The 27,514-nt window shown below is 38.7% G+C and overlaps 1 protein-coding gene across 5 annotated transcripts in view; it reads left to right on the top strand.

Moving 5' to 3' along the window:
• GRIA3 (glutamate ionotropic receptor AMPA type subunit 3) overlaps nt 1-27,514 on the top strand; it is a 427,883-nt gene that overhangs the window by 306,773 nt on the left and 93,596 nt on the right. For all 5 annotated transcript variants that reach the window (XR_014225478.1, XM_082263155.1, XM_082263154.1 and 2 more), the window contains exon 5: nt 17,414-17,467. Coding sequence is in view for 4 of the 5 variants with exons in the window: in XM_082263155.1 (XP_082119281.1) it covers nt 17,414-17,467 (54 nt within the window). In the remaining variant the exon portion in view is untranslated. The remainder of the gene's footprint in view (nt 1-17,413; nt 17,468-27,514) is intronic.

Raw genomic sequence — 27,514 nt, 5'->3', positions numbered from 1 at the left:
CAGTCCAACTCTTCAAGGATGGCAGATCAATATGTGCCGTTGCCAGAAGGTTTGCTGTGTCTTCAAGCACAGTCTCAAGAGCATGGAGGAGATTCCAGGAGACAGGCAGTTACTCTAGAAGACCTGGACAGGGCCGCAGAAGGTTCTTAACCCATCAGCAGGACCAGTATCTGCTTTTTTGTGCAAGGAGGAACAGGATGTGCACTTCCAGAGCACCACCACCCAAGTTTTATCTACAAACTGCTACCCTGGAACCCCATCATGGCAATGAGTTGCACATGCACAGTAGACTCCCCCCTCCCATCCCTGAACTGGTTGTTTGCACATATATAAACAAGAGGACTTTAATCCAGTATCCTATATCTACACTGGGTGCTCACTGCATGTTTAGAATACCCATTGCAACTAGTAAACTTTTTTTTTTTTAAATCATGAAAATGTTTATTGTAATAAACAGGCATCATATCAGTTCAATATAACAGGCAAAATACAATAAAGGATACAGTAACTTACAAATCCAAGATCATTAATCACAGATACATTAGCAAATACTGGTGTTCGTATCCACATATACTAAGCAAAAACTAAGCAGCCACATCGCCACCATGACACCATCCCCCCCAGAGCTAGGCAAAGTCGCAAATATTCATCCAATCAAGCAAATTTCAGAATCTTATGGTCTTATCGGACAGCAAAATAATCTCTGGTATACCAGTTCCTGTGCGCTGAGACCCTGGGAGTCCAACCATAGTGCCCACTGCCCACAACTTTTCAAACTTGCCAGGGCAACCCCCACGTCTAATAATATGGTTTTCCAGAAGTAAAGCCTGGCCCACAGAGGACACCCAGAAATTATGTGTAGGAGCATCTGGTGACTTCCACATCACTAATAGTAACCTACGGGTGTGAAATAGGGCCTTTCCTACCACTATCTTAGGATGTTCCTCTTCAAAGATATCCTCTAGAATGTTGAGGAGACAGTGTTTAGGGTCAATGGAATTTTTACCCTAAATACCATATTTACTGTGTCTATAACCTGCTTCCAATATAGATGTAATTTAGGGCAACGCCATAGTAGATAAATTAAATCATCATGGTCCATTTTACACCTATGGCAATTTGGCTTTTAAATCCTTAGGGGAGTATAATGAGAGCATAGGAGAATATATAGTTGAGAGGGCTTCTGGGCCACATTTAATCACTTGCCGACCGCCCCACTCAGATTTACTTGCAGCAGGGTGTCTCGGCTGCGCATAATCACGTAGATCTACGCGACTATGTGCATGTGATTAGACACAGCAGGAGCCAGACCATGAGAGGAGTCGGCCTCCCGCGATCTTCAGGGAAACTGACAGGAGAGCCGCCTGCCTATGTAAACAATGCAGGGGGCTCTTCTGTCAGACAGGCACAATGAGATTGTGTGTCTTAGCTAAGCTGAAACACCGATCTTGGGTACAGCGTCGCACGACTGTGCAATTGTTAGTTAAATCAACACAGCGGTGAATCGCAAATATTGGCCTGGTCATTAAGGGGGTAAAACCTTCCAGGGCTGAAGAAGTTAAAGAACAGGTTACCACAGCCTGATATGCCTCCTTCCATTGGTCACCCATCATTGGTCCGAGATCTCTCTCCCAGAGAGACGCCGCCTTACTCGGATAGCCCTTGTGGAATTCAGACAGTAACATACTATAGCATTGTGAAATAAAGCCTTTAGAGATTTCAGCCATTTGAATCAGATTAAAAATCGGGGTGGGAGATGAATGCCATTCCTGCACATCTACTTATGCCCTGACCGCATGTCACAATTGCTGATAATAAAAAATGTGTATGCAAGTATGTGGCCTGCAGTGGGGCAAAAAGCAGCAGAACTTCATCTCTAAAGATCTGGGACATATTACCTATTCCATACATCTTCCACCGAGCACCATGCACTAACTTGCACTTAATCTGCAAGCTGCTGATAATTATCATTGCACCATATAAGACTATACTTCATATATCCTGTAACATGCTGTAAGTATTTGGCATTGTTCCATTTTTTTAAATGAGGCTGTACGTCGGTAGGAGCTTATTAGGTGTAGTAAAGTCAAGGGCCTCAAGACCCTCTGAGACCGAGTCTCTCTGGATATAGGCAAGCTTAATATGAGTCGTGGATGGGATCCATGAAATGTTGTGTCACACAAGCCTGGCCTTTCATGCAACAGGTTTATTAGGTGCTCCTGGGAGACATCTCTGGTCATGTTCCTCCTTGGGGATGTACTCCCTATGGTCCAACTACTACCTGGGTCAAAGTTTGACTTCACATAAAAATACTTAACTGTTTCCAAACGGATCTTAACTGAGTTGGCGTTGACAACAGTTAATGTCCATTTTCACAGATCTCAAAGTATCCTTGTACGTTCAAAAAAAATGGACCAGATCATAGGCGGAGGTAAACGGATGGTAACGGATGGTCATCCATTAACACCCGATTGCATTGCCATCCATTGACGGATTGATGAAAAACGGATAGACGGATCAATCGTGTTATAGGGGCCTTGTATGGGACAAACGGGAGCAATTTGTAGTGTGGAATCACTGTGTGAGCAGTGCTGATTTGGTCCAGTTAATGGTCAGTCTGGAGTATTGACCAAATTCAAGGACTGATGACATGACCGCTTGCAGTGATAGGGTCGTAACCCCTAGAATTAGTAACACGTCATCTGCATACAGCATGATTTTTTTGTGAATATCGCCATAACGAAACCCCGTGATTAGAGGGTTGGCTCATTTAAGGGTAGCTAACGGGTTAATGGCAAGCGCATTGAGCAGTGGAGATAGGAGGTAGCCCTGCCTAGTGCCTCTGCCCAAAGCAAATGCAGTTGGTGCACTGTAAAGAAGGCTCACCTAGGATATGAACCATGTACCGAAGCCGAATTAGGTCAGGACCAGCCAGAGATACACATTCAACACTATAAAAAGCTTTGTGAGCATTTAAGGATAGTAAGGCTCTGTTACCCATGTTATCTGCGGGGGTCTGCATATTGACATAAGTCTTCACAAATTAACCGCTGTCGACTTATGGGGCTTAAATCCTGCCTGGTCCTTATGCACCACTGACAGTCTGACCTCATTCAGTCTAAGAGCTAGGACTTTTGCCAAGAACTTTGCATTGCTCTGGAGTGAGGATATCAGCCTATAAGAACATGGATGCAAGGGGTCTTTACCCGGTTTTAAAAGAACTATCAGGACTCGTGACATGGAAGGCAGCCTACTTTCAATGAGGCGTTAATCACCTTTAGCAGTTGTAGTATAATGAACTCTCCATATCTAACATACATTTCCATCGGGATGCCATCATCACCAGGGGCCTTGCGGGTAGGAAAAGAGCTGGCCGCTCTCTGTAACTCTGCCAAAGTAATAGGAGCATCTATTTTTCCCCTTTGGGCTGCCGTTAGGGAAGGGAGGGAAATCTGAAGATAGTGAGAACGTTCCTCTAAGGACTTCAACCCCTGTGATTGATAAAGAGATGCATAGAAGTCCATTAACTCTTTTATAATTAAATTGGGTGAATTAACAATTGGGCCGGGTTTACTCCGGCTAGCTCCTATGGCCGGGAGGCCTTTGACAATTGGACAATTTTTGCCAGAAGGTGGCCAGTCTTCTCATCCTCCTCAAAAAATGCTACTTTATTAAAAAAAAAAAAAAAAAAAAAACACTTACGTTCAACTAGTAAACTTTAAAAAAAGATGAAAGGCAAATAGGCCACAAGAGCACAATAAATCAAGAATCAGGGAAGCTGGAAAAGAAAGGTTTTGAAGCATTACAGAAAAAGCGAAAAATGTACAATAGTTTTAGATAGTTTTAGATAGATAGTCAATGTTGAATGTGAACATGTCATCTTACCTTTTTCTATATTTGATGTATGATTAGGTAATTTTTTGTCTTCAGTATATCTATTCATTTTGGTTGTAAAGCTGTTCTTCCATTCCAAGAACAGGAAAATTAGCTTCCTGAGAAGATACTGAACTGAATTTCAACTAAATCTTGCCCAAGTAATCCCTCTGTGCAATTCAATGTCACTACTCAATCTCATTCCACCTTTATTTGCTTCCAGTGTGTGAGTATTTGATAGATTTACTTGCTTTACTCATCTTTCCTTTCCTTAAGCAAAAGCACTTTTTCATCCTCCTTGGGTGAGCATTCATGTGGGTGATTGGTTCTATTGTACTTGGCTAGTAGCTCTAGTCATATATTCAAACAGACAAAGATATGCATATAAGCCCTATTTTCAAATTCCTCCAAAAAATTATTAATTATTACTTCTTTCTTGATACCTAATGTGTGTAACACTACATCCCACGATTGCATTAGTAAAAGCAAAGACCAAGTTCCCTTGCATACCTCTTTACCCAGTAAGATCTTGTTTTTTTTAAAATATGTTTGTAAGGGAAAAACAAATTAAATAGATTTGTTAAGCTCCTCATTTTATCTATTTTATCTTTGCTCTATTAACACAAAGGTTCCAGGCTAAAAAAAAAACAGTCAAAGAAATGCAATTACCTGTGTCTGCTTCTTTAGATGCACTGATTGCCATGCAAAAAAATATGTTTGAGATGTTGGGCTTTGAAAGGAAATACAACATCAAACAATTTCAAACACTGTTTTGCTTCTGTTGCTTGCAAAGAAATAAATAGTTATTATAAACAATGTAGTTCCATCCCATCCTACCTTCAACAATTAAAGCCTTTCCCTCATCTGTCAAGAGTCAATTTGTAAACTGTAACTTTTAGTTCTTGGTATTCAACACATTAAAGGAGTAGTTCACCTTTACCAAAATACTGCGGGTAAGGGGCATCTTTAGAAAAAAAACAAACTGTACAGCTGTAACTAAAGTTGTAAAGTGCTCTTATTTACGCACAGTACCTCCGGAAGCCTGGCTAAAAAACTCCCAGAGATGGTATCATCGCATCCTCACCATAACAGGAGAGAGCTCTCAAACCAAAACACATGTGCGGTCCACTATCTCCTCCATCACAGTGTCACTGAGCTCAGAGCTACTGCAACAGGGGAGAGAGAGCATGCGTGCAAGTGGGTTTGAATCAGTGGTAGTGTCTTAAAGCGGAGTTCCGGCCACAAAATCGACATAGTCGATTTTGGGCCGTCTGCTTGCTATAGCTCACCTGAAAAAGAAATGGGTTAGGATTTTTTTTTTTTACTTACCTTGCAATTGCAGAAAAAAAATACTCACCTTCTTTCCACTTCCTCCTTCGGCCGCACGGCCCGCGCCGTCACTTCCACTTTGCAATGATTCCTGGGAGCTGAACGTCATCGCTCCCAGGAATCAATGTGCCTGCACCGGCCCCGACATCAGTGCCGGTGCAGGCGCATCATACCTTGCTAAACAGCTTCTGGGCATGCCCAGAAGCTGTGCAGGGATGACGCTGCAGACCCGAAAGTGACAGCGGGGCCGGCGCAGTGCATCGTGGGACCAAAGAGGACGAGGAAGAGGATCGCGCTGGCTTCAAGCTGCCCACACCTGAGATGGCAGCGCTGGAGAAGAAATTTTAAAAGTAAGTATTTCTTCTAAAAGGTAAGTGCGAACCGGGACAGATCAGAGGCTAGCCATTGTGGAATGCACTAGCCCTGACTGTCCCGGGGGTATGTTCATTGAAAATTTTTTTTGAGACCGGAACTCCGCTTTAACAACATCCTAGCAAAAATGCAGGATGGGATGATGCCATCTCTGGGAGAGTTTTTCAGTCATCCTTCCAGAGGTATATCAATGACGTACAGATATACCGAGGGCACTATTCAACTTTAGTTTAAAGCTGCACAGTTTGTTTTCATCAACAGGTGCCCATTACACACATAGGATGTTTTTTGGCAAATGTGAAATAACCCTTTAAGTGGAATTTCAGGACATTTTTTTTTGTTTGTAAACAATAGTTACCTCTCCTAGGGTATATCCTATGGTGGGATTGCGGCTGTGTCTTTTGTTTTGTTTTTTGTTTTTTCATTTACACCAAATAGTTCAACTGTACTCCCAGCCACTGTGTATATGAGAGCTACTATTCACAAACACAGAAGGAATAGTATCAGTTGTATGCTCTTTTCTCCCCTTCTTCTCCAGTCACAGAACACCATGTAATACACAGCGGTCAATGAATGGCCAAGGGGAGGGAGAAATGAAAACAACATTATCCCTTCTTTGTATGAGAGCTGCACTGTGCTCTTTGAATGGGAAAGTGGAGAGGGGAGAATACAAAGAATACTAAATCTTCTGTGCATTAGAGCCGCAGCATGGCACCACATGGCCAAAAGTACAGCGAGCGTTATAGTATCTGTCATAAATAAAAAGATAATGTGTTGATTGGGCCATAGAATATACAGTACCCTAGAGAGGTAACACTTGTTTACAAACACAGGATTTAAAAAAAAAAAAATGTATGTCTGGCATTCTGGTTAAAGTGATTGTAAAGTCTGTTTTTTTTGTTTTTTGTTTTTTTTAATAACAAACATGTTATACTTACCTGCCCTGTGCAGTTGTTTTGCACAGGGTAGCCTGGATCCTCTTATTCTTGGGTTCCTTTTCACTGCTCCTAGCCCCTCCCTCCTGTAGAGATCCCCCACAGCAAGAAGATATGTTTTATAGTATTATGTAAAAAATATATATATTATTTCTTTTTTCAAAATGTTAAGTCTTTTTTTTATAATAAAAAATAAAAAACCCATGGTGATCAAAAGAAAGCTCTGTTTGTGTAAAAAAAAAACAATGATATACATTTCATTTTTGTACAGTGTTGCATGACTGTCCAATAGCAGTTAAAGTAGTGCAGTGCCGAATAGCAAAAAATGCTCCGGTCATGAAGGGGGTAAAACCTTCTGGAGTTTAAGTGGTTAAAGTGTCACTAAAATTACAAAACAATTTTAGTTTTGGATAGAGGGAAAGGGACTAGAACTCTTGTTAGGTTTTTATTGCTATCTGTGTCCCTGTTGGGGAGATTCACCCTCTCTATTTGTCCTGTTTATCGTTATTGAATCTGAAAGTAAAAGTCCCAGATTTTGGGTTGAGAACAAGAACAGAGGTGAAATCTTCCAATGGGTACACTAGTTCTGGTGACCTTGGCGACATCCTGGGATTCCCTTACTTTGGAAGGAAATTCTTCTCACTTTGTGTTTTGGATATGAGACAGAAAGTAAAGGGAAATCTCAATGGGAAAAGTATGGCAAAAAAAACAGGTGTTATAACCCTCCTTACTTTATCCATAATGGGGAAAACAGTTTTGCCTGTAGTGACACATAAATAGAATGCCAGATTAACAAAATCTGTAATCATGCAGTCAGATGAGCACAGTTAATAACCGCTTGCCAACCGTCCACCGCACATTTACTGCGGCAGGCTGGCTCGGTTGCTCGAATCAACGTATGGGTACGTTGGTTCCCGGGAGCGGCGATGGGGGTGAGCGCACACCGCTGCCGGCGCACTCCTGCCCCCACTAGGCAGCGGGGTGCCAATCTTTGGGGCCGGCAGCCACTATTGCCACCAGGCACCTGCGTTCGCTCTCCACTGAGAGAGAAGGACGGTCAGCTGTTGTAAACACAGCTGACCGCTCTTCTCTCTGAAGTTATCACAGGATCACAGGTCTCTGTGGTCATTTCACAAGTCCCTCCCTCCCTAAACACAGTCAGCCATTCTCTCTGGAATGATCACAGAGCGCCTGTGATCCTTCTATATAGGATCACAGATCTCTGTGGTCATTTCACAAGCTCATCCCCCATACAGTTAGAAAACACTCCCCTAGGTTCACACTTTACCAATTGATCACCACTGTTAACCCCTTCCCTGCCAGTGTCATTATTACAGTAACAGTGCATATTTTTAGCACTGATTACTGTAGTAATGTCACTGGTTCCCCCAAAAGTGTCAAAAATGTCAGTTAGGGGTCCAATCTGTCCGCTACAATGTCGCAGTCCTGCTAATAATCGAACATCGCCGCCATTACTTGTAAAAAATAAATAAATAAAAATTATATCAATCTACGTCACTAGCCTGTGAGCCAATAGGGGGCGAGCCCCTGCTCGTTCACTAAGCAGCCCGCACGTGTGACTGGCGGACCCGATGTCCACCGGTCACTTGCGATCATCGGATACAGCGGGAGAAAGGCAGGCGGCTAATGTAAACACAGCCGCCTGTCATTCTCCCCTGTGTAACAGCACAGATCATACGGTCCTGCTATGTAGGACCGTTGATCTCTGCTGTTACACACACAGAGACATCCAATCACAGTAAGAAGCACGCCCCTAGGGACACACTTAACCCCCTCCCTCTCCAATAAAGTTAACCCCTTCCCTCCCAGTGTCATTTTTACAGTAACAGTGCATATGTATAGCACTGATCACTGTAGTAATGTCACTGGTACCCCCAAAAGTGTCAAAAATGTCAGTCAAGGGTCCGATTTGTCCGCGCAATGTGGCAGTCCCGCAAAAAAAATCGCAGAACGCCGCCATTACTCGTTAAAAAAAAAAAACAATAAAAATGACAAAAATCTTTCCCTTAGTAAACGCAATAACTTTTGCGCAAACCAATCAAAATACGCTTTTTACGATTTTGTTTACCAAACATATGTAGCAGAAAACAAATTGGCCTAAAATGTTAAAAAAAAATTTTCAATTTTTTTGGGTAATTTCGTATAAAAAAATGTGAAAAATATTGTTATTTTTACAAAATTCTCGCTCTTTTTTTGTTTATAGTGCATGATCAAAAATAGCACAGGTGATCAAATACCACCAAAAGAAAGACCTGTTTGTGGGAAAAAAAGGACGTCAAGTTAATTTGGGTACAGCGTCGCACGGCCATGCAATTGTCCGTTAAAATAAGGCAGTACCGAATCGCAAAAAATGGCCTGGTCATTAAGGGGGCAAATCCTTCCAGTCCAGAAGTGATTAAGAAATGTGTAGATGCAAATAAAGAGCAAATGCACATTTGGCTAAAAAAAAGGCCAAACCACCTCGGCTTCAAAGGACATCTGTATGAAAACAGAGTTGTAAAGTGATAAGCATGGAAAAACTATTTATAGTATTGATTATATGCACTGAATTATACTGTGTAGAAGCCTAATAAGGAATTTTTAACTTGAGTAAAGAGAATATATTAATATATCAATTATAATACAATCTTTGGGCACACCAGACTTTTTACCAAATATAGTTATTTTCATTATGCATTGTCACTCTTGCGTATATTTTTCACCCTAAATACTGTCAAATGTAGTAACAAGATCATAAAAAAGATGAGATTCAGCTACTAGTCAGATAAACTGGCTTTAGGGTCATTTTTTTCCAATTTGATTTTGCACTCCCTAGGAAGCTGTCCCTGTTATCCTCCCCTAGTTATACCCCTGATGACTGTCCATTTTGATCATGTTGGGTTGGCAAAAGAAAATGTACTTTACAACATTTTAATTGGCATTCGTTACTGGATCCAGATGCTCTGAGAAACTGTCCAAGCTATTAGAGATAAAAAGAGGATGTTTTCTCCTCCTTACACCTACTTATGACACTTTCACAAATGTTATCATGTTTGACTTAACTAGACTCATTAAAAGTGAATGCTAATAATTTTATTTTTATCATATACTGCTTTACGGTATATATCAAAAATTAGGATTGTATGCAATGCTTTAAATAGAAAAATAAACACTGCATACATACTTTTTTCCAAAGTTCCTCTGGCTGGTCAAATAACATGACAGGTCCTTCCTCTTCTCTTCAAACGGATGGAAATGTAATGATGTGTGATTGCAGCTCGGTGCAACAATACTATGAGCTGAGGCTGCATGATAACATGTCTCCAGGGGTTATTCAATGACAACCTGGGCTCAAAGAAAGGGGGCTGATTAACCCTGGGTGTCATTCAGTCTAGGAGACTAAGGGCACCTAGTGGTGGAAAAAAAGTACCGTGGGGTACAATTCCAGATTTAAGGTGATTTTAGCAGCAATAGCAGTATTTTATTTTCCTTATTACTAGGTTATTCCTTTTTTTTAAGTCGTAGTTAAAGCAGAACTTTACCCATAACAACTTAATAAAAAATGTTCTTTAGCAAGGAACATACAGTACATTCCACATTAATAATGTGTGCTGTAAATTGCCTTCAGCATTGCTCCAGTTTCCTCTTGCTGGAGGCTGCCCTTTTTCTGAAGCCCAGTGCCACTGAACACCAGTAAATCGTGAAGCAGAACTAAACCCATCGATTTAACAGTTTAAAAAAATACAAGAATTGCTATGCTAACTGTCACATTTGCTTGTGTCCTCAGCCAAACCCTCGAACCGTCTGGTGTCATCTGGTGTCATAACTGATCACATGTGCAAACCCATGGCAGTTGCATATCAAACAAAAGCAGCTTCCTTGGCTGTAAAGGATAGGAGTTTTTAATTCTGCTTTAAGGCTGTCACCAGATCGGTTTTACAAACTCGGCAGTGCCTAAAAATGCCTAAAAATAGAAAGCAACTGAGCATGTGCAGAGCAGAGTGAAACAGCGTATTACTGTATTTTAGACACTTATTTTTAAGGTTTACTTAGCTACAGCAGGTAAAATAAGTATTGAACACCTCACCATTTTTCTAGGTAAATATATTTTTAAAGGTGCTATTGCCTTGAATTTGTCACCACATGTCGGTAACAATCCATGCAATCCAAACATACAAAGAAAGCAAAACAAATAAGTTCAAAAATTAAGTTATGTGTAATAAAATGGAATGACACAAGGAAAAAGTATTGAACATGCTAACTGAAATGTATTTAATACTTGATACAAAATCCTTTGTTGGTAAAGACAGCTTCAAGATGCCTCCTCTATAAAGAAAATAGTCACATGCATTGCTCAGGGGTGATTTTGGCCCATTCGTCCACACAAATCTTCAAATCTTGAAGGTTCTGTAGGCCTCCTCTATGAACTCTGATCTTTTGTTCCTTGCATAGATTCTCTTTTTGAGTCAGGTAATTGGCTGGGCCATTCTAGCAGTTTTATTTTCTTTCTTTAAAACTAATTGAGAGTTTCCTTGGCTTTGTGTTTGGTATCAATGTCTTGCTAAAATGTTCACCCTCGTTTCATCTTCACCATCCTGGTAGAAGGCAGCAGCTTTTTATCAAGAATGTCTTTGTACATTTTTCCATTCATCTTTCCTTCAGTGAAATGAAGTTTGCCAGTACCGTATGCTAAAAAAAAAGCCCCACACTATGATGTTCCCACCTCCAAACTTCACTGTTGCTATGGTGTTTTTGGGGTGATATTCAGTGCCATTTGACCTTCAAGCATTGTTTGTATTATGGCATCCAAAGAGTTAAATTTTGGTCTAATATGACCAGACTATATTCTCACAGTATTTCACAGGCTTGTCTAAATGTGGTGCAACAAAGTTTAAACAAGCTTCAACATGCTTTTTCTGCAGCAATGGAGTCTTGCATGGTGAGCATGTATACAGGCCATGGCGGTGGAGTGCATTACCTATTGTTTTCTTTGAAACATTTGTACCTGCTAATTCTAGGTCTTTCTGAAGCTCTCTACAAGTGGTCCTTGGCTCTTGGACAACTCTTATGATAATTCTTTTCACTCCTCTGTCAGAAATCTTGTGAGGAGCACCTGGTCGTGGCCAGTTTATGGTAAAATGATGTTCTCTCCACTTCTGGATTATGGCACCAACAGTGCTCACTGGATCATTGAGAAGTTTATAAATCCTTCTGTACCCAATGCCATCAGTATGTTTTGCAACAATAAGGTCACAAAGGTCTTGAGAGAGCTCCTTGCTTTTACCCATCATGAGATGTTTCTTGTGTGACATCTTTGTAATGAGACACCTTTTTATAGGCCATCAGTTCAGACTGAACCAGCTGATGTTGATTTGCACTGACAAGGGGCAGGATTTCTTTCTAATTACTGATAGATTTCAGCTGGTGTCTTGGCTTTCCATTCTTTTTTGCACCTCTCTTTCCTGATGTGTTCAATACTTATTCCCTGTGCCATTCCATTGTATTACACATAACTTGATTTCTGAGCGTACTGTATTTGTTTTGGTTTCTTTGTATGTATAGATTGCATTGGTTGCTACCAACATGTGGTGATCATTTCATGTCAATAGCACCTTTAGAAATAAATTTACCTATAAAAATGGTGACGTATTCAGTACTGATTTTACCCACTATATACCAGCAAAAGGGGCCAGCCTGAAGAGCAGGGCTTCCTTTTTTGACTAAGGTTCCACTTTAAACTTTTTATAATGTTAAATCTATTTGATCAAATCAACAGATCCTGCTCTACTAAGCTACGACAAGATTTAGTGGGTATAAATGAAAAAAGCTCTTGCCCAAAGAAGTCCCTCAACTCCTTCCTTTCTTCTCTAATTCACTTGAGAAATAACACAGAATAAGCTTGCCATGATGGGACTCCTGCATATGACGGTTTAAAGTATATGTAAACATCTCTTATTTGATCTCTTTTGGTCCATTAAATATACCATTGAAGGCTTTTTTATATTTGGTAGAGAAGTGCAAAAAAAAGAAATGAATGATACTGACAGAAATCCAATGAGCTTGTTACTTTCCATAGTTACCTGACAACACAGTCACACTCTGCTGTGCTGAAATCCCAAGTAGTTTTATCAGCCCAGCATAGGTTTCCTCAGTGGACTACAGAACACCTTCCCTGTACTCTGTATGTTATGGAGATGAGGAAGGTGTTTGATCATCCAAATCAAGAGTAAGTCTCCCTAGGACAGGAAGTGTGTTACTGGCTTGGCTGTCATAGGAAAAGAAAAAGGAAAAGAAGCCACCACATCTAGGGACTGGTAAGCTGCAATAAATAACATTTTTATTATTGATCTTCGACACACATTAAGATATGAGGCCAGTGCCTATATCCAGCAATCCTGAAAGTCTTCCTCTGGCATGATTTAAAACACAGCAGCAAAGCAATGCTGTTACATTTCAGTACTATAAAATAAATGATCTTGGTGGTAATCTTTTTAACTCCATTCTTTAGCTCTGTGCACAAAAATATGTGTGATTGCTATTGAGCTGACAAACAGTATATATGAGATTTGTAGGTGGCAAACAAATAAATTGAAAACAGAAACATAAATCAAATGTCATCCTGGCTATTTTATGAGTATTACCACTTTCATGTGTCATACTATAACTTTGCACTGCCTGCAAGTCAGCAGGAGGGACACAAAACCCCTTTTCTGAAAGACATTTAACCAACTCCTGCTGATCGTCTAGAAATGGAACAAGCTCTCTTAGACCCTGTTCCCATATTTGTTTGATATGTTAGGGTTTAAATCTGAGAACTATATAAGCCATGCTGGCTTAAAACTGCTCAGTTTCATGTCCTAATCGTTAAACAGTCGGTGACTATACATGTGTTTTCAGTCGGTGACTATACATGTGTTTTCAGTAGGTGACTATACATGTGTTTTGTGGATTGGATCCTGAAAGCCACCTTTCTTCATAAAAAATATCGGAGATCTTTCTTTTTTTTCCAAAAGCCAACTGACAGGTTTCACATTTTGGAATCTCTATACATTCACTGTGCTCCTGTTTCTTTTTTTATATAATACAAACACACAACCGTCTGATTTTTTAGTATGTGCTTTTACCCACTTTTGTCTTTTGTAAATAATGTGTTTACCATGCACACATGGCTATAGATGCAGAAGCTTTAATGAGTTTGGCTTTCTTTTTGCCTACAGTTCCTGTCAAACATACCAGCAATCACTTGCTGAACCAACACTACCTTTCTTTGCATGACAGTATATATATATATATATATATATATATATATATATTTAATAATCTTTCTAGTACAGTATATACTTTATCTCTTCCCTGCTGTCCTCAGTTTGCTACATAGTGTTATTTTTAGAATGAAGCAGGAACAGGTTCCTGGATACCTTGCTATCATTTTACATCTGTTGTTCCTTTAACCTAGTGTCAGCATTACATTGTTCCTTTAATGGGTATCTATTGAATTGTTTAGCACAGGACGTTGTAATGTATTTTCCAGATCTAATATATCTATATAGTATAAATATATATTTCTGGATATAATTAAATTAACGTTTAAAGCTCAATCTCTATTATTCCTAACTTCATCAAATGATACTGTTTTTTGGTACATAATTGCTGTAGTTGGGAACATGTGGGGATCAGCTCTGTATGCAGAGTATTTAATTTTTATTTAAACAATGTTTATTTTAAATGTCCCTGTATTACTTTCTTCTAACCATGAAACCTCATACCTTTATAAACCTGTGCTGTCACTGTCAGACAACCTTTTGCACATTATATATAACTGCAATTGCGCTCAAATAATCTAAATTTGATATCAAATGATAAAGGTCAGTAATTATTTTTACAGTCATGTGCTAATCAAATAAGCATTAATACCCTTGAGTCCTCTTGAACATGTCCAGATATGTGCAGTGCTATGACCTCTAGTTGGGCAAGCATGTCTTGGAATACAAAGAAAGGAGTCATATTCATATGTACATGATTATTATTTATGAACTGGGAGCCTGTGATGTGAAGGAAGAAAATTATCATGTCATTACAAACCATTAAAGATACCCAGGGTCATTTAAAGATCACAGGCTATGTGTAATAACAGAATAAAAACAATGGCGATCAAAATGTTAAAATAAGTATTAGAAAACCCTTGTATTTATTGCTTAAAACAGAACTCCATCCAAACATTTACTTGCTTTGGCTAAAGTTGGCAAGGGTTAGCCCCTCTCTCACATCACCAGATAAGGAATTGAGAGAAAATTCCTACAAACTGGACACAGACAAAAAAAAACACACCTTGTAGTAGTCTCTGGAATGGTTAGAAGAAGGATTTATTATTTATTAATTGCACTTGTAGGACAGTGTTTTGTTTTTTTTTTGCATTAGGGTAATAAATATTCTGGGCGCATCTTTCCCCCTAGCCCCTCCTTATACTTACCTGAGCCTCATCTCTATACAGCAATGGGCAGGAGAGCAGCATCTCTATGGGGTATCTCTCTCCTCATTGGCTCACATGGCAGCTAAAGCCATTGGCTCCTTCTGCTGTCAAACACAGCCAGTGAGCCAATGAGGCGAGAGCGGGAGGCGGGTGTCGATCCGTGCTCCCTGTATGAATGGACACAGAGAGAGCGACTCTGGAGAATGCCTGATCGAGTGCCCCATAGAAAGTGGCTTACTATGAGGGCACTGGGAAGGGGGAGGGGCCAGGACTGCCAACGGTGGACCCAAAAAGAAGAGAACCGGGGCTGCTCTATGCTAAACCATTGCAGAGAGCAGGTAGATATAACATCTTTGTTATTTTAAAAAAAATATATATTTTCCTTTAGAATCACTTTAGGCTTAGTGTTTAGGAGTATAAATGAATTCTATAGTGCACACACACTTTCTGTACATCCAGATTTGATTAGAAGGCCAAAATGTGAATGATTACACAATTCTGAAGAATAAAAAGAATCAACAGTAAAAAGTTCAGAAGATATTCCTGAAACTCAAATCCAGCAGATTAATTCACTCTTATTAACTTTAGTATTCTGGACTCTTATTAACTTTAGTATTCTGGGTAACAGTAGTTTTCAGTTAAGTCCAATGAGATCTGAAATTTGCAGCCATATGGCTGAAAATAGAGTTCTACCTTTTGTCTCTGAATTGAGACTAATGTGTGAATCAGTTTATAATACAGTAAAACCTTGGATTGCGAGCATAATTCGTTCCGGAAGCATGCTTGTAATCCAAAGCACTCTTATATCAAAGCGAATTTCCCCATAAGAAATAATGGAAACTCAGATGATTTGTTCCACAACCATTTATTCATAAATCCTTCAGTTTATAGTCCCTATAAAAAGATTATAGCATTGCGATAGGTTGTGTAACCATAAAATGTCCATCCACAAATAGCCGTTTCCACAAGGGGATTGGAAGCAAAATCCAGCAGGAGCTACAGGGTATCAAAGAGAAGAGAGCCGCCTCCAAGTGTAGCAATATGGTTCCATTTAATGAAGGCACAACATTTAGCAACTCACATGGTTGGTGAATAAAGCAGGCACATCTAAGTATGCAGGCATCTGGAGTAAAGCTGTCCACATGGACCATCTTCTGAACCACCGGCTGCTAGTCTATAATCCTGACCGGGAAGACCACCCTGCAGTAAAGCGATCTGAAAGCGAGGGGCAGCATGGAAAGGATGACGTGGAGGATGATCCTATGTGGACAGCTTTACCCCTTATGCCTGCATCCTTAGATGTGCCTGTTCCAATCATCAACCATGTGAGTTGCTAAATGTTGTACCTTCATTAAATTTAACCATATTGCTACACTTAGAGGCGCCTCTCTTCTCTTTTATACTCAGCTGTGACTTGAGGCTACTTGTATATCAAGACATCGCTTGTATATCAAGTCAAAATTTATTTGAAAATTTTGCTTGTCTTGCAAAGCGCTCTTAAACCAAGTTACTCTCAAACCAAGGTTTTACTGTATATATATTTTTTTTAATAAATATGAAATGAACGCCTAAAGTAAACCTATACTCAGAGGTACCAAGGTTGCTATTGTGGACCTTACTGTCAGAAAATGCTCGTTACCTGGCTGTTATGCTAGTTCGTTGGCTACCATACAGTATTTTCCAAGTCACAAACCCAAAGGAAGGATGCTAATCAAGACATTCTGACTTTCTAATATGTATGCTTGCAATTGGGCAGTGACTTGAAAGTAGTGAAGACAGAGGTAGTAAGGGAAATAGTGTTTTTTAGAAGACCCCAGCAATAGTAGCCCTCAAATTTCTTTTAGTACAGTGTTCTTTTAAAACATGTATAAGAGTCAACATATAAGCTGTCTCGCATAGGGGATTGCTACAACAATTATTTTTGCAACAAGAATGTCATTTTCAGGTCACATTTGCTAAAAAATGATCATTATGACAAATAATGATTGTTATAGCTGTGCAAAATGAGCCTTTTGCATGAATATCCAAGCCATTCCATAAAGAAGACTTGTACCTTGCCTACCAGAACACTGGCTCTCCTATTTTGCACAAACCAGATTGCTCATCCTGTCCATTTTATTTGAATTAATAGTGCTTATGACCTTATTAAAACAAGAGTAAAACCTTTCTAGAGCATTTTGCTAACAGAACATGGTAAGTTTTATTATTATTATTTTTTAATATAACACATTGTAATTGAATGACTGAATAACTCAGCTGGTGAAAATGTTTATTTTTCATTTCAAGTTCTGCCTACAATAGAATACAGTAAATGTATATCTAGTATTTGCACTATGTATTAAACCGCATTACACAAATAGAATCATTTCAGTGCTAAAAATACTTTAAGAAGGACATTCAGTTAAATCCTTGATCTCTTTTTCTTTTCTTGCAGGTTGTAATCCTTGGCAAACACACACGGGGCTACCATTATATGCTCGCTAACCTGGTAAGAACATGTACTCTAAAAACCACTGCTGTGTATTGCTTTTGTATTGATGGAGACTGAGTTAATCACAAACAGATAGAAAGCAGTGAACATTTCTTTCCCAGGATTCCTGAGAATAATTTGGCAAATATAAGAATATGAAATATTACTCTTTACCTCCTTCTTTCAGTATTAAATTATTAAAATGAGCTGTCTGCCTTCTGCTGCACACTATCTGAAAAATCTTTTGAACAACAATAAAACAAAGAATGGGCCAATTTGTCCTCTGTTTACTGACGTGATTTGGACAAATGGAACAATTTCCCTTTTCTTTTGTGTAAAAAATACTTTTAGGTTTCAGACAAATTAGAGGTTGTTTTCTTGGCAGATCTGTAGCTTTGCAGTGCCTTACCTGTAGCCTGCTTAAGTTGATCTTCCTCTCTTATGAACTGTCACAAGCTGTCACCAATGTGGTGTTGTGACAGATGCTCATCAGAATGTTCTCTATAGAACTGTCTGGAGTTGTGTCAAAACAATTGCATTGTAGGCACCGTGCAGAGTATGATGAACCTGTACAGCACAGATCTTTATTGTTCTGTGGGAACTTATGTGCCTGGATTGTCAGAATAAATTTGTCTAGGATATAATAACTGGCCCATAATAAGGAACATACATGTCATACCAAGTAAACTGAATCTGCATGGATCTATTTCATTTACAATTGTTAAAAATATATAGGTTTAAACAATGTATTTGAAACAAATTAGCATAGTACAGTATGTGAGCGTTCAGTATACATTATAGATTATTATATATCTTAATATTATTTTTACAGTTTGAAAAGTCTAACAAAATGTTTTTTTTTTTTAAAAACAAGAGATACTTTGCCAGTGGCTACAAAGAAATATATACATGGCCACAAAATACATAATATATACAGAATATACAGTATATACTGTTAATACTCTATATATATATATATATATATATATATATATATATATATATATATATATATATATATATACATATATATATACATATATATATACATATATATATATATATATATATATATGTGTGTGTGTGTGTGTGTGTGTGTTTGTGTGTGACCTATAAGGTAGGAAACAATGTGCAAGATACACTAGCTCATAGTAGCGACTAAATTATTCTCTTATTTTTCTCACTTCAGTAAATTTGGAGAGGGGCTTTGGGGTAGGGATCATGTGCAGTTGAAATTGGGGGCAAATAAGTGGCTATATTTGCCTTGGTGAACTGCCAAAGAGTTACTGGGACTGTAAGTCCTAGGGTAAAGACATAGGGGGTAGTGATTCTACAGATGTTCTATGATGATGCAACACAATCTACTCACGTATGTTTTTATCCAAGATTCATACAACTTTCAATCAAAATGTACACATTTTTTAATAGAATTCAATTGGGAAAATGTGTGAAGCCTTGATGTATTTTCTGGCGTATAAGACTACTTTTGAACCTCAAAAAAATCCCCCAAAAATGGGGGGTCGTCTTATACGCCGAGTATAATATCTCCAAGGTAACCTAAGTATAAGTATTACCGGTAGATCATATAATAGGGGGGTCTTCTTATAAGCAGAGTATAATATCTCCAAGGTAACCTAAGTATAAGTATTACCGGTAGATCATATAATAGGGGGGTCGTCTTATAAGCCGAGTATAATATCTCCAAGGTAACCTAAGTATAAGTATTACCGGTAGATCATGTAATAGGGGGGTCGTCTTATACGCCCAGTCGTCTTATACGCCGGAAAATACGGGTGAAAACACAATATAAATACTCCTACAATCAAATGATTTAACCCCCCCCCCTCATCTTGAATAAGCTGCTGTTTACCTCCCTTCCTATGATCCCTTCAGTCATTAAATCATTCTTCCTCCATTGTGAGAGAAATGGGGGGGGGCTCTTCATTGTTAACACATCATTACATTTGTGATTGTGTAATTGGCCATAGTCATAGCAATCACAAGGCACAGAGTCCCTCTGACTAGCTCTGTGCATTTTGCCTGTGATCTGTGCTAATAACAGCATGATTATATGCATTTTGTGCACCCCTGGCACTAGCAGAGATAGTAAACAGAACTCCAGAAATGCACATCAGCCTACCTGCCATTGTTTTTCATAAGGCGGTAGTAAGGTAGTTAAAATGCTGGTGCTGATATTAACAAAGAGCATTTTTTCCATCTGAAGCCAATTTTTTAAAAAAGGGACCACATTTTTCAAGTGTAGGTAAACCATACCTCGCATTAAACTATTTAATAATTTTTGTTTCAGTTCTGCAAGTGTTATTTTTTAAAGCACTATCACAGTCCTGTCTTCTGCAGCGTTATAACAACTATTTTTCAATTTGATTTCCAAGGAGCTAAAACACATTTTAACATGAAAATGAGTCTGTAAACCACTGTCCAAAGTTGTATATTTAGTGATCTGCCTGTAATAAAGATTTTTATCCAGGTAGGGGGTACACAATAATGCAAAAAAAATTAGAAAAAAATTTTTGAGTCTAATGGTCAATTTCCAAAGATTGAATTCTCCATCAACTATGTTGTTGCCACAGCTCCCCTGTGGTGGTCTCTGACCTTTCTTAAGTTATAATAAGTTATAATATACCATGATGAAACACCAGTGCCAGCTCTTGTAGTCTACAATACAGGTGGCTTACTAGCCAGGCAATTCTAGGGCAAAATATTGTTTTTATTTTTGTTTTATAGAGAGAGGGGGTTATACGCAACATCAAATAACCTGGCCTAACTTCTAGGAGGGACCTGCAACTTTTCTTGATTTGAGCTTCCCATGTCTCCGTACTTGTAGGAGCATGTATTCCTCCCTCCTTCTGCAGTGCTTGTGAGCTTGTGATAATCTTGTTTCCGGCTTTAGTGCAGCATGGGCTATTGTACCCTGTTAGTTAATTGTAGAATGCACAATGTCAGCAGGTCTCACTTTCCATCTGCTGCAAAACTAAAGCTGTTTACACATTATACAATTTTCTTGTACAACTTTCCTTTAGACTTACCAAAAACATATAATATGAAATCAAAACCTAAACACTTTCAAATTGTATGCAGCCAGGTTGTCCCTTGCACTACATAGTTGAAGCTAAATCTAAAGGAAATTGAATGCTAAAAATTGGATCATTTGAAGCCAGCTTAAAGTGTTTGTAAAGTCAAATTGTGACTTTATATGTATCCCCTCCAGATTATACTGCCAATAACTAAAGTGTGTGTGTGTGTGTTTTTTTAAATAAAAAGGCTAAATATATTTTCCCATACCACAGCTGTGCAGGCATGTGATCCCCCTCTGCTCTTCTTCTCTGATCTATGAAGAGAAGTGGGAGGAGCTGAGATCCCCCTGTGCCGTCAGCCGGCCAGCAGAGGGGGATCATGTGACCGCACAGTGGCAGTGTTGGAAAAGTTATTTAGCCTTTTCATTTAAAAAAACACACACATTGTAGTTATAGGCAGCATAATCCGGGGGGGGGGGGGTTACATGTATATTTGCGGCATCTTGCAGCTGATTTGCGGTGGGAGGGGCGGGGAGGAGAGCCACTCTCAATCTGACAGACAGGGAGTGAGAGGTTAGAGATTCAAAGCAGAGAGTGGGATGACAGAGGCATGTAACCCGACCACTGTATCAGGGCTGAGCAGCCGTGATTACCATGGTCAGCACAGGCAGGGGAACACAGGAACAGGTAGGATCAACCAGGTATATTACAACATAGGAAGGGACAAATTACACAGCACAAGCACTGTGCAATTGATCATGCCTTAAAGGAACAGGATCTCCTTCAATAGTGCATGTTTATGCTGCGCTGCAACACACACCCTTCAGCAAGGTGCAATTAGGGGCAACAACTTGATAGTATGAAGTGCTGTGCTTGTTGTCATTTGCCTTCTAGCTGCTGCAAAGTCACAAAAATGAACAACCTTATGCTTTACAGAGACTCCAGTAAGATTACTGCTTCCAATTGGGAAGACAAGTCTCACAAAATATCTGAAATCCGCTGACATTTGTCTATACATTGAAACTTTGTATGTGTATAGAAAATGTGTGCAAATGCACACTTCAGCTGCCTTTTTGAAAGAGGCTGTGTCCCAATAGACTGCGTATTTTCACTGAGAAAATGCAAGCATTGACCAGGAATATTCCATCTGTGACATATAAATGTGTTGGGGTGCAAAGGGTGGTAATTGCTGTTTTATGTCAAAGTGAATAAAATTAATAAAAGCATTTTGGAAAAAAAAAATAAACTAATAAAAGCTTCACACAAACATGCTTTTTTTTTTACATTTAACATTTATTTAATAGGGTAACTGCAATGGCAATGATTTGTAAATGATGATAATCAAATCATCTTAAATTATTTTCACCTTTCAACAACTTAGAGATGTCAGAACAATGAAAACAATTTGTGGTTACCTACTAGGGTTTATTGAACATTACACTTTTTTGTTTTTTAATAAGCCTGAATATGAAAAGTGATGGTTAATTTGTTGCTATGTATTAATAAACATTCACAATTAAACAGTACGCAGATATGTTTTATTACTGTATAATTATTATGCTAAACAAGCTGACAATAAGCATTATATATGGGCGTCTGAGGAAAAATTGTCTTGGATCATCTGTGCTGCTTTATACCAGCTTAACAAATTCTCTATTCATAGTATGGAAGAATGAAAGGGGAACTATGAATGGTTGCTAAGAGGTAGCATAGGCTGATATAATTCTTTCCTCATCTTTTTTTAAAGACATCAAGGCAGGATGTCTTGTAACAAATTGAATGTTTTTTTTTTAATCATATTGGCAAACATCTTCACAAACACCAATTAACCATCACCATTATATCTGCAAATGTGGGTCTCTGCAAAATATTTTTCAAACTATATCAGACTAATGGGTACAATTAAAATGAAACAATAATGGATTTGAGTCATTTTTTTATTCTTATTTTTAGTTTTTTGACTTCCATATTAAACCTTAAGCTACAAACCTGTTAAGGTTTAACATATTGTTGCTATTTTGATAATCATTTTCAATATTTATAAATCAGCAGTTTATATTTAAACACTTACGGATCTCCCACCGCAGTTTTCTGTTGGTACTTTGACGTTAAATACCAGGGTTATGGTATCAGGTAGCTGCCATGACCCCAGTATTTTTTTAAATGGCGGGCTGTCCACTTAAGTCTAAAAGTGGTCCCAGCAGCAGATTCGCCGCAGGATCACTTTTATGGGTGGCGGAAGTGGTGCCTCCCCCCTTCTGCCGCTTCCCAGTCGTGTACCTTGCTTACTGGAGCCGTCAGTAGCGGGGAAAATTATCCGGTCCGATGGAGTCCTAGGCAGGAAGTCGAGTGAGGGCAAGTTGGCCCCCACTTGACTCTATGGCCTTGGAGGACTGGAGTGACGTCATACGTCCTGATGGCCTTAAAGGGCCCATTTTTTTTTTCTAAGTGTAGATGTGAGATCTGATAGCTGCTTATTTCTATTACAAGGGATGTTTACATTCCTTGTAAAAGGAATAAAAGTGACCAAAAAAAAAATTAAGGGGACAGTGTAAATATAAAAAATAAAAGGTAAAATAACTAAGAAAAAAAAATGTAAAGTCCCTCTGAACTCGCGCGCAGAAGCGAACGCATACGCAAGTCGCGCCCACATATGTAACTGATGTTCAAACCACACATGTGAGGTAAAGCCGCAATTGTTAGAGCGAGAGTAATAGTTCCTCTAGCCCTAGACCTCTTCTGTAATGCTAAACTGGTAACCTGTAGAAATTTTTAAAGCGTCACCTATGGAGATTTTCAAGTACCAATGTTTGTCGCCATTCCACGAGCGTGCGCAGTTTTGAAGCATGAGATGTTAGGTATCAATTTTTTTGGTGTAACATTCTTTTTGACATTATAGTAAAAAATTGGGCTAACTTTACTGTTTTCTTATTTTTTAATTTAAAAAAGTGTATTTTTTCCCAAAAAAATGCATTTGTAAGACTGCCGCACAAATGCGGTGTGACATAAAGTATTGCAACAATCTCCATTTTATTCTCTAGGGTCTCTGCTAAAACAAATATATAATGTTTGGGGGTTCTGAGTAAATTTCTAGCAAAAAATACTGATTTAAACCAACAAGAAGTGGGTAAAAATTACCTGGTGATCACGGCATTTAAAAAGGCATATTATATATTTATACAATATTTAATATTTATCCAAATGAAAAATTGAAAAACATTGATATTTATGTATTATTTATTTATTTTATTTTTTAGCCCTGACCTGAAAAAAAATAGAAAAATATGTGAATGGTCATTGTTTATTCCCTTTAGGAGCTTTAAACACATTACTGGCTGCATCTCCACCTTGGAAAATTATATTTAAAGGGCTGGTTCACCTTTACCCAGAAAACTGCTTATGCAGATAATGGGCATCTGTAGACAAAAGCAAACTGTGGAGATTTGACTAAAGTTGAATAATGCCCTTGCTAGAGGCTCTAGGCTCTTTACAAACCCTATGAAGCCAGACTGGAAAAACTCCCAGGACGTTGCTAAGGTTGTTGCCAAGAGAAGCCCAGCTGTTACTATTCAACTTTACCATCTCAGGAGCGAGCTCTTAAATGCTCACCTCAAAGAAAGTGCATCAGGGAAGAGAAAGCACTTGTGAGGGGGTTTAAATCAGAGAAGGGGGTCACTTCTGTGATGATGAAAGTTTTCTATTTTCGAACCATTCTCTTTAAACCCTAGAGCTGAATGTGAAAATCCCAGTAGATCAGACGTTTTTGAAATACTATGTCTGGCACCAACACTTATAACACGTTCAAAGTCACTTAAATCCTCTTTCTTCCCCATTCTGATGCTCGGTTTGCACTTCAGCAAGTCGTCTTCACCACATTTAGATGTCTAAATGCGTTGAGTTGTTGCCATGTGGTTGGCTGATTAGCCATTTGTGTTACCAAGCAATAGAACAGGTGTACCTAATAAAGTGGCCAGTAAGTGTACATCACTATTGATCAATTTTTAAATATCTATTTTCTATTTCAAAGTTTTGTTAGTTTAGTTACAGCTAAATATAATCTCTTGTGACCTAGTTAAGGTCAAGGATCATTGTCTATGCCTGCTGCAGTGTATAGTTTATCTGAACAAGTCATTTTGTTCCTTTTTTTCTGTGCTTAATCTCAGAACACTCTAAACACTAACACACATCCCTGGATATATTTTCTGCCCTCAAAATAAAAGCAAATGAGATCCATATTCATTTTTAGTTATAGCATCTATTTTATAATGTGCAGGGTTTCTTAAAATCAAAAACACATTCTCTGTGCTCTTTCTCAGTGAGTTTTTCTAACAGTTCATTTTGTAAATTGCCTGCAATTTATTATATCTAATATATATCAAACAGTTGCCTGGGTTCACATTAAACCCTATGATAGTTCCTTAAAAAAAAAAACCTTCTGTCTTTATAATCACTTTAATTTTTTTTTTTTTTTTTTTTACTTAATGCATTCTATGCATTAAGATAAAAAGCCTTCTGTTTGCAGCAGCTCCCCTTCAGCCCCTCCAATACTTACCTGAGCCCCATCTAGATCCAGCGATGTTGCAGGAATGTCTCACCTCCTCATTGGCCGAGACAGCAGCCATTGGCTCCTGCTGCTGTCAATCAAAGCCAGTCAGCCAATGGGGAGAGAGAGGGGGCAGGGCCAGATCGCGTCTCCATGTCTAAATGGACACACAGAGCTGTGGCTAACCTCGGGTGCCCCCCTAGCAAACTGCTTGCTGGGGGGGCACCCAACAGGAGGGAGGAGCCAGGAGCGAAGAAGGACCCTAGAAGAGGAGAATCAAAACCAGTGCACTGAGCAGGTGTATAACATGTTTGTTATTTTTAACTAACAAAATACGAGACTTTACAGTCACTTTAAATATGAGACTAGGCAGACTTTTGTGAATCACATCTACTGTCAGCAGTCATACTGAAAAACAATTGAATTTTTTTTTCTTTTTTTTATAAATTGTGTTTGTAACCTTATAGCTTCAAATGGAGTATAAATTGTTATTGATAGATCTCCTCACCTAGTCATGGTATGTCTGCTAGTCTACAGGAAAAAAAATCCCCTTGAAAGAATGATGGAAGAAAATAGTGTTTGACACTTAAAAAAACCAAATCTGTCTACGCCTGTATTATCATTGGTTCATTTTAACACTGCTATGCCATTCTTAAGGGGAAAAGTGAACATATATGAGAATTAAAATAGTTTTCTGATAGAGGCAGGGGGGTGCCATAAAATATGTTACTAAAGGGATTTTTTTTCAAAGCAGTATGTAATTTGGGAAATGTAAAAGTTATTTATATAACATCTATATTTAAATTTGCTTACAAAGTCTGGCTTATTCGGCCCTTATGAATGGTTTCCATATTTCCGATTTTCTGATTGGAATTAGAATTAGTTTTATTATATGGAGAATACACAAAAGATGAGCAATAACAAAACAGAGTTGGAAACTATTATAGGGAGTTCACATTCTTTCAGTAACCAAGACAAATAAGAGGTCAGTTCTCAGGGTCCAGCTATAAATATATTTTCATTTTTGTGACAAATGTAAAGCATTACGTTTTTCATGCCAGTTGACATCTATACCAAGACTCTAAACTTGTGGAACTTACACACCATCACTGAGACCAAGCCCAGATGTTTGGGTCATAGTATATGTGTTTTTATGTTTGGAATGACTAGAAAGCCTAGTTTTGTTTACTCATCTGACTATTATGTATGGCTATACTGTACATTTGCCTTATACTTAAAGTGTTACTAAACACACAACAGTACAATTAGTCTGTATATGCAGTAAAGCAAGCTTTACTCACTGTGGAACCTAAGAGGTTAATCCTGTGCATTGTGTAAAAAGAATATTTGATCCTGTCTTCTCTGATCCTCCCCTTCTTCCCCAGACCCCAATCCATCTCCTGATAGTACAGAGCCTTGGGGCACTCTGCACATGCTCATTTTGGTGTGTGTTGCTAGAGAGTTTTTTTGGAAGGGTGCATGTGATCAGCACAGGACCAATCAGCACTGCCTAGACAGAGGGTCGGGAGGTGGAGAATCATAGGAGATTCAGGGGTGAATGAAATATTCTCCTACAAGCTTTAACCAGTGCTTGGCCAGACACTGATAGAAGTCACAAGACTACTATATATTCCTGATGAGAAAAGTTTTTTAGCAGGTTTTATTTACTAAAATACAAACCCGATTCCAAAAAAGTTGGGACACTGTAGAAATTGTGAATAAAAACAGAATGCAATGATGTGGAAGTTTCACATTTCAATATTTTATTCAGAATACAACATAGATGACATATCAAATGTTCAAACTGAGAAAATGTATCATTTTAAGGGAAAAATAAATTGATTTCACATTTTATGGCATCAACACATCTCAAAAAAGTTGGGACAAGGCCATGTTTACTGTGTGGCATCCCCTCTTCATTTTATAACAGTCTGCAAACGTCTGGGGACTGAGGAGACAAGTCGCTCAAGTTTAGGAGTAGGAATGTTGTCCCATTCTTGTCTAATACAGGTTTTTAGTTGCTCAACTGTCTTAGTTCTTCTTTGTTGCATCTTCCTCTTTATGATGCGCCAGATTTTTCTATGGGTGAAAGATTTGGACTGCAGGCTGGCCATTTCAGTACCCGGATCCTTCTTCTACGCAGCCATGATGTTGTAATTGATGCAGTATGTGGTCTGGCATTGTCATGTTGGAAAATGCAAGGTCTTCCCTGAAAGAGACAACATCTGGATGGGAACATATGTTGTTCTAGAACTTGGATATACCTTTCAGCATTATGGTGCCTTTCCAGATGTGTAAGCTGCCCATGCCACACACACTCATGCAACCCCATACCATCAGAGATGCAGGCTTCTGAACTGAGCGCTAAGAACAACTTGGGTTGTCCTTGTCCTCTTTAGTAAGGATGATCGAACTTTTGAAAAGTTCGGTTCGACCAGAACACCCGAATTTTCCAAAAGTTCGGTTCGGATTTCAGAACCCCATTAA

The sequence above is a fragment of the Pelophylax lessonae genome, assembly GCF_965119305.1.
Source record: "Pelophylax lessonae genome assembly, chromosome: 7".
Taxonomy (NCBI): Eukaryota; Metazoa; Chordata; class Amphibia; order Anura; family Ranidae; genus Pelophylax; species Pelophylax lessonae.
The sequence above is the reverse complement of the archived record's forward strand: the minus strand, read 5'-3'. Positions and strand labels throughout refer to the sequence as shown.